Here is an 8957-nt window from a genome sequence, read left to right as displayed (position 1 = left end):
ACAGATCATATAACTTTACATTCAGTGGTATTGATGATGTTTACATTAACAATCTATTAGTAACCTTTTTTGAAAGGTTTCCAACAACAGAAACGACTTTATCCTCCGCCTCATTTGTTGATTTATATCTCGGTCCTCAGTACCTGAATCAATGACAAACGAGATGACTTTTTATTTTGAAATTACTAATATCCCCGACTCATGTAACAATAAATCAACTACATCTGCATTTGGAATATACATGTGTCAACTTATTCGGTATTAAGAACATGCAACAACTACTCAGACTTTGTATAACGTTATCAGTGTCTGAGCATAAAGCTGATGAAAAGGGGGTTTTCTGAGAACGTTACGTCTCAAAGGAACTCTGATTTATATAAAAATAAGAAAAGGTCTGCAATATGAAGCGCACATTTTGTGCCCATAGGAATGCCAACAATTTGTCATTCTAAAAAATTTTTTGGAAGTTATCAAGACGTTGTTGCTAATTATTACGTTTCGATTTTAAATAATACACCAGGGTCTTCAGGTATAGAATCTGGGCACTGACATTGTTTATTATTCTAATAACGTGTTAAAGCTTAAGTATTCTTTAAATTGTCTTTATGGATATTACTTTTACTGTTTAGTAAGTTCCTGTGGTTGTATTTTTTTTGACGTGGCTCTGTACTTATACATCCCTTCAATGTGTCATTGTTCTCTTATAATTTTTGTATTCTTGTCTTTCATTTTTGCTAACATGTTTTTTCTGTATGCTTTGTTGTGTTTCTTTGTTTAAATGTTTGTATGATCATTTCTTGTTTTCGCCTAATATGTGCTTTGTCTGTCAGCCATTTTGTTTCTTTCTTGCACATAGCTCTCTTCTTATACATCCTGTCATTATCTTATTGTGTCATGGTAAGTATTGTTTTATACATCTTTTTATATTATTTTGAACTGACTTGTTTGGCTTTATAAATATTTTGATATGAGCGTCACTGATGAGTCTTATGAAGACGAAACGCGCGTCTGGCGTACTTAATTATAATCCTGGTAACTTTGATAACTAATTAGATAATTATACCACGGTGACTACTGTTTGTCAATTACATTTTTACCTAGTATGTCTGTTTGCTTTGTTCAAATGTCGTTTTAGATCTAATGAAATTTCATACGATAGTCATTTAATGCAAGCGAGAGGTTTAACTTGCTATACACCAAATTACTCCATCATTTTCCATGAGCTTTTAATTTTGCCATTTGATTGGGCACTTTCCGTTATGAACTTTCCCAAGAGTTCATTATTATTGTACAGTGAAACCTTTTTAAACCGAACCTCATCGGGGCTTAAGATTTTGTTTGGTTTTGGCCGATGTTCGGTTTTGTCAGGTTCACAACACATGCAATTTGAGATGAATGTGCTTAAGAATATGTTTGGTTTAGACAGGTTTTCGGTTTATGAAGGATTCGGTTTAATCAGGTTTCACTGTAATTCTAATATTTATTCATATATAAAAAATCGATGTGTATCGATGAAATAAAGTGGATAGCAAAAACACTGCAATTTATTTGTTGTCATGACTCTATGTTATTTGCGTTGATGTTTAACCTCTCAAGTGAGCACTTAAATGATTAATAAGGCACAATCCATGGCGATTACATTATTTAAAGAATTGAATCCATTCATTCCAGGATATGATCCGCCATGTTAACGTTATCAGCACTTAAATCAATTGATGACTTTTCAACAGCTGTATCTTCTATTTAATTTATTTGAGCAGTTAGTTCGAATGATTTTAAATTGTATATTTTTTTCTCTTCGGTTATTTTGTTGCAAGCATCCTTGGTTATTTATTCTGTTGTAGATATAACACATGTAACACGTTTGTAAAGTGCTGTGTAGTACAAATTTAAAGCCATTTGGAACTTCATTTTATTTCAAGTTGAACAATGTTTTATGTACCTGATAGTCTAGTTTATACTTTTGTAAGATTTGAACGCGGTTTTAATTTAAAAGAAAAGTATTAAAAATGTACCGATATTGAATTTTTGACTTTTCAGACATAAATTGTCCGATATTTTCCCGTATTTAGTGAACTTAAAAATGGGCCTTCTCGTGATAGTTTGGACAAACCCACAGCGCCTGTGCGAGGGAAAACCTTTGATAAACGACTTTAAACACACGTGCTTTTGAAGGTAGATATAACTATCAGATTTTTAAAGAACATATCTAATTGAACAAATCGTTTAATAACTGTTAAAGCCACATGAAACAAGTGAGTGTTGAAAAATAATTTTTATCCAATTTTTAAACCAATGCATGTATATTTCATAAAATGAGTCCTTTGTGCACGATTGTATCATTTTTTACGAAAATAAATCGTATAATAGTCTATTTTTTTCTCTCTGTCTGTTATGATTTAACAAGTATGGCTGCTCATTAAATGCCGTGTTTTGAAGCCGAAGTTTACCGATTGTCACCTTATAGTAAACAAATAACAAAATAAATTGTCATTGAGCACGTGTTTGACATGTACAATCAGATAAAAGTTTATTCTAATGACAGATTCATGCGTATTGCGATCACCGGATTTTTACGAGGAGGGTTACGCTCAGGTCACTATGCATACGGCAAATATGTCGGCGAATTGCTTCCTGGAAACAACCAACTAGAAAGAAGTAAACGTCTTCTAAAAGAATTTTCCTCAGAAAAAAAGTATATGTACATAAGTTGTAAAATGAAAATCCATTGAGTTATCAAAAACATATGCATATCTTTTTTTAATTTGAGGTTTTATATAACTGTAATGAATAGTTTTATAAAGTTATGGGAACACGTGAAAATTTTTTAATAATCCCAATGCTATTATAATCCTGGTACCTTAGATAACTATCAATTCATTTATCTGCCACGCTACATTATAGATGTATATTAAATGTAAAACAAATCGTACTTGCACAACTAAGTTTAATATATATCTATGCATTTGTTTAATAATTTCGATAACATCAAATTATTCAAGAAACTCATTTCATATGAATTTAATGAATGAATTCATATTCCAAGTCTATATACTAAACTGCGTAAATTCATGTATGACAGTCTAATCACCTTTATATAAACATCCGTACATTCATGTACTAGTATGCTCATTTATTTATTCATATACTAACACACGTACATTGATTTACTTGTATGATCATTTATTAATCCATATACTAACATCCGTACATTGATGTTCTAGTATATTCATTTATTTATCCATATACTAACACACGTGCATTGATGTACTAGTATGTTCATTTATTTATCTATATACTAACATCCGTACATTGATGTATTAGTATGTTCATTTATTTATCCATATACTAACATCCGTACATCCATGTACTAGTATGTTCATTTATTCATCCATATACTAACACGCATACATTGATGTACTAGTATGTTCATATTTTATCCATATACTAACACACGTACATTGATGTATTATAATCTTGTTTTCTTCATTTATTTTTTTCATTTGTCAACTGAATGCAATACAGTAAATTTCAATATACACGTTTGCACATCAGATATATGATACTTTGATTTTTCAGATAGATGTTAATGATACACACTCCAACGTTAAACATACTTGTATTGTTCTAGGACAATGTTGATTATTAGAGCAATGGTCATCCACTTAATTATCACAACGGTGTATTTAGTATCTGGTGGAGTTTTTAATAGTGGCAAGCACCTAGAATCTCAGATACTGAAAGTGTTTTACAATGTAGGACCAAGGATGTGCATGCTAAGATGCACTAGGTACGCTGGGTGTACTGCTTTCAACTTCGTTAAAAGCCATTTATACTGCGAACTGCTTAACTCGACTCAACAGGCCACACCAATAGATAAGGAACATTACATGTACTCAGAAATGTCAACATGGACGATTGTAAGTTCTTACATGTGCTTATTTACATTTTTAACCATTATTGATGGTAGTGTTATACATTCATTTATAAGATTAAACATATTGGCTAATTTTTCTGTCTATTTTTTTGAATTGTGTTTATATTTTATCATGTTTATTAAAAGTCATTTTAACTTATAATTGTATATGCTGTACACACACTGTATGGAAAATTTCCAATTCGAAATAGTCAAACCTGACCGTTTCTTTACACGATTGAACTATTATTAATTCAATTGGGGAAATTCACTGTTCCTTTGGAAACAGCGGAGGTAATTTTAGCGCATTGATAGAACATTTTAGAGTACAAAACATTTGTCAATTCCCATTTTAGCTCAATATTTTTGATCCATTGTATAACAAATAATAAAAAATAAATAAGATATTTTGATAAAAACAAGACAGTACAATATAAAAACTATCATGTCCGTAAATGCAGCACTAAAAGACGTAAAGGTAAAATCAAATGTTAAAAGTCCGTTCTAGCCTGAATATTTCACCCCAGAAAACGTATGCAATGGGCTCTTGACATTCCCACTGCACAATATAGTTCAGTAAATATCAACAAGGTACTGTTCTTTCTCTTTATATGGCAAAGATTATGGTGCACATTCTCCTATACTGCGTATTGTTATATAGATATAGGAAGCTGTTGTGTGAGTCCCAATGAGACAACTCTCCATCCAGTCCAATTTATAAAACTAAACCATTATAGGTTAAGGTACAGTCTTCAACACACCAAACAGCAAGCTATAAAGGGACCCAAAAAATTACTAGTATACACCTACTGACTGGGTGTGAGGGTAATATCAAGTTTGTTTCCCCTGAGATACCAACTATTGATCGAGGCATGTATACATGTTGTAATTTCCATTATAGTATCAAGACAAACATAAAAAGCTGGATGACAACTATATATTTGCTCATTTTAACGACATGGAACCATTATTTGTCGGCTTTATATTACATGGAACTTATAATAAGAGTGAACACATTACATATATAAATAACTAAAATTCGTGAGATGTCTTTAGTCTTCTATGTTGTGTACTATTATTTGTCTGTTTGTTCGTTTTGTCATTTTAGCCATGGCGTTGTCAGTATTTTTTTCGATTTGTGCGTCTTTGAACTACTTGAACACACGCTCTAAAATTTGCTTGTTACTTCGGTATAACTTATTGAATGAAAAAGAATGATCATGCCGTTAGACTACTGTGGATTCATTAGTTATACCGAAATAACAGGCAAATTTTAGAGAGTGTGTTTAAGTAGTAGAGGACCAACATCTGAGTAATTAAAACATTGTGAAATGCTCCCAACGATTACATCTAAATTTGACAAGCTATTTTTAGTAAAATAGGGTTCTCTCGCAACATCATCACTTAAAGGTGCAATGTGTTCAATCTATTGTCAAATTAATTTTGACCAATTAATAACAAGTACTTTTTTTACAGGAATCAGATACATGCTGGCCAAATCCGTGTTCATTTGGAGAAACCTGTATCATCACGAGTAAAGACCTTCCAGTGTGTGTTAAACTCGGTACGATTTTCTTTAATTGGTTAAAATGTTCATTTACTGTTAGTAAGCCATGGTAACCGTGAACACACTTTTAAATTCTAAAAACATTGGGAAATTTGATGACCAAATTACCACCCAACTGAATGTGTCAGTTATTTATCCATATAATCTATCAACACACATTTAAAAAAAATGATGACCAAATTACCACCCAACTAAATACGTTTGTCTTAAAACAGATTAAGGTTGACAAAGTCTTTTTAACTTGGACAGATGTCGATATATTTACGGATGGCTGATAGATACAGCACGATTACCGTCAGTTGTAAAAGGTGTATTACAATGCTCTTCAACTTCGTACTTTATTTGGCCTTTTTAACTTTTTAGGATTCGGGCGTCACTAATGAGTCTTTTGTAGACGAAACGCGCGTCTGGCGTATATACAAAATCAAGTCTAGGTATCTACGATGAGTTTATTTACCACCATATTTTCCACTATTTAACTTAAATAAATTTGCGCTTTTCAATACATTTGTACGAAGTTAATTGTTCCTAGTTTCAAATAAGAAAATACTTAGCAAAAGCAAAAATGTTTATGCTATCCCGTACTAAAGAAAAATTACACATAGTATTGCTTGACAAGAAAATAACCATCACTCCAAGTTAACTTTTTGAAAATTACAAAATAGCTCTGTCACAGTAATTTTTGTATTTTAATTTTTGTATTTATATATAGTGCCCAACCAGTTTAAATTTTGAAAGTTCTTCCTCTAAACATTCTTTATTAACCATATAACCTCAACTTTCCAAAATTTTCTATATGAACAGCAAATAGAAAAATAACGGTGATTAAAAACACCAAATAAATATATATATATGTATATATATATTTACTGCAATTAAATGTAGAATTAATATCACACAACAGTCAAAATCAGGGTATTTTTTTCAACCCATTTTCGTATGCAACCGTATGTAACGTTTTATGAGTTACTTGTATTTTACTTATGATACATACTGTATACCCGTCTTTACTACTTTCAATGTAACAAGTCTCTTTTTTTATCCTTGTGTTAAAAAATATGTTGGTGTCCTTTATGTTTCATACACTGTGGAACTTACGAATTTGAAACAGGAATTCACTGAGTAAAAACAACAGAAAAGGAGCCAAATATAGATATCTCTGGATTTTACCGATTGGAGCAATAATATAATCCAAATCTTAATATGCTGATAGGAAAAGGAGCACATGACACTTTTAGAAACATCAACGCACGAAAGTGATTAAAATATCGACAAATTATTAGATAGATTGTATTGAAACACGCTGGTTTTACAATCAACACCTTAAAAACTATATCAATGATATTGATGAATTCTTTATATTTTATTATTTAACTGTCAGTTCATATCAACTTAATCGTTTTGACTGTAGAGAGAGCAGATTATCTAGGTTGTTACAAGGATGATGCTAGCAGGCATTTGAAACACAACATGACAAGCAGCTATTACATGTCTCTTGCATTATATAAGCAACATTGCAGTGGATACCGATTTTGTGGCATGCAAGTTCGTATCTTTCAATATTTTCAAAGACTGTTTATCTAGGTTAACCAAAACAATTTAATATCAAGCAATAGTAAATTAAAATAATGAGGAGGGTCAACGTTAAACTGTGTTAGTGATGATTATCTTGCTGTGTTGAAGTCATATTGGTGGTCTTCTGTTGAGTTTTTTACTCTTTGGTCGTTTTTTGTATCTTTGTCATATTCTCCTTTTACATTCGCAATTTTACTTGATCATTTGCATTTCGACTTTTGTAGAGCTTGCAGTTATTAATTTCTATTAAAACGGTGGAATCTATTTGTGTTGATTGTAACTTCACTTACAAGAAGCAATTATAAAAGAGAAAGAAAATCTTCACGGGAATTTTTAAAAGATCTAAAACATAGTACCTTATTCATAATATGGGTTCGCTCTCCGTCTATTAAAAGTGAATTTGCGTTCGGTGTTCTTAAGCTAGAATTTATTATAAGCACGGACAGTTTAACACAAGTATGTCTAGTCTTGATTGAAATTAATGAAATATTTATAAATACAAAACGAATTATAAAATTTATAGTTCATCATGTGCGTATAAAGTTATGTGATAATTTTCTTTTCTTTCAGATGATATATTATACACTTTTAAAAAAGGAGTTATTTGGTGTATATAAAAAAAACAGTTCATGTCTGTGTTGTTCAGTATAATAAAACACCTTTGCCTCGAGCAATAGTTGGTACCTCAGGGACAACAATCTTGCTCTTACCCTCACGCCCAGTCAATAGGTGTATACTACCACAGTTTAACGTTGAACCGCCTCATTATTTAAAGGTCCACATTATGCACTGGTTACCTTAATTACACATAAAAAACTATTGAAATTTCGTTCATTTCTGCTTCAAGTTGGAGTTATTCTTTTTAATCAACATGTACAACTGTTAACCAATAATAATTTATAATTTTTAGGCAGGTCATTATTGTCTATGTGGAAATGTCCTGATAGAAAGTGAATATCCAAAAATTCCAGAAGCAGAATGCGATTACGATTGTTACGGAGATCCATCACGAATATGTGGTGCAGCTTGGAAAAATTCAATTTATTTAGGTAATAAAAATATATTTTATTATGATTAACAGTCACTACTCTCGATAAACATTCACTTGTCTCGATTAACAGTCACTAGTCTCGCTTAACAGTCACTAGTCTCGATTAACAGTCACTAGTCTCGATTAACAGTCACTAGTCTCGATTAACAGTCACTTGTCTAGCTTAACAGAACCTACACTTTATTAACAGTCACTAGTCTCGATTACATTGTCGTGCCAGTTTAATACCACAAAAAAAATCAAAAATTGGCTAACAGCTTTGTCTAATTATCTAGAGGCCTCTGGGATCACGAGTCATTTTTCAAAATGTTGAAGCGCAAAGTTTGAGTTTTAAGTAATATCTGGCCATGTTTTTTGCAGAGTTTTTCCTTTATGCATATGAAACTGACTTCATAAAGGCGGTGGCAATTGTGAAGCAGTTTCTGATTATTCTTCCTAAACATTAGATTCCTGAGATCACCCCAATAAGATAAAAAAATGCAGTATGATAGAGGTTAACAATGTACAGTTGAGTGCAGACCAATCATTACATGTACACGGGCACTTCAAGTAAACGCCGTATTAACTGTGCGTTAACTCCGAAATTTCAGAAGACATAAAAAGTAAACGGGCGTTTACTTTCGCGTTTACCTCCGCGTTAACACTAACTCTGCGCGTCTTCTAATTTTGTAAAAAGTAAACGGGCGTTTAATTTCGCGTTTGCTTCCGCGTTGACGCGAAATAAGGCGCGTCTCCTAATTTCGTCGAAAGTAAGCGCACTTTTACTGTTTGTAGTAAACGCGCATTCACGTAAATAGTATTGGTATCCTAAATACACCGACCTGACATATCAAATGATAAAGTATATC

At 31.9% G+C, this 8957-nt stretch overlaps 1 protein-coding gene across 1 annotated transcript; it reads left to right on the top strand.

The window, feature by feature from the left end:
- The first annotated feature begins 3614 nt into the window (after nucleotides 1–3614).
- Nucleotides 3615–7067, top strand: LOC134698112 (uncharacterized). The gene is made up of 3 exons (XM_063560402.1): nucleotides 3615–3920; nucleotides 5393–5480; nucleotides 6895–7067. The coding sequence occupies exons 1-3, from the start codon at nucleotides 3636–3638 to the stop codon at nucleotides 7065–7067; spliced, it is 546 nt and encodes a 181-aa protein (XP_063416472.1). The 5' UTR covers nucleotides 3615–3635.
- The last annotated feature ends 1890 nt before the right edge of the window (nucleotides 7068–8957 follow it).

The sequence above is a fragment of the Mytilus trossulus genome, chromosome 14 (assembly GCF_036588685.1).
Source record: "Mytilus trossulus isolate FHL-02 chromosome 14, PNRI_Mtr1.1.1.hap1, whole genome shotgun sequence".
NCBI classification, from domain to species: domain Eukaryota; kingdom Metazoa; phylum Mollusca; class Bivalvia; order Mytilida; family Mytilidae; genus Mytilus; species Mytilus trossulus.
The sequence above is the reverse complement of the archived record's forward strand: the minus strand, read 5'-3'. Positions and strand labels throughout refer to the sequence as shown.

Bases quoted from the DNA above. Each gene is read 5' to 3' on its own strand.
- LOC134698112 (XM_063560402.1), top strand. From the start codon at position 3,636: ATGTTGATTATTAGAGCAATGGTCATCCACTTAATTATCACAACGGTG. The intron at 3,921-5,392 runs GTAAGTTCTTAC...CTTTTTTTACAG, and splicing joins AAATGTCAACATGGACGATT to GAATCAGATACATGCTGGCC. The intron at 5,481-6,894 runs GTACGATTTTCT...TTTTGACTGTAG, and splicing joins TCCAGTGTGTGTTAAACTCG to AGAGAGCAGATTATCTAGGT.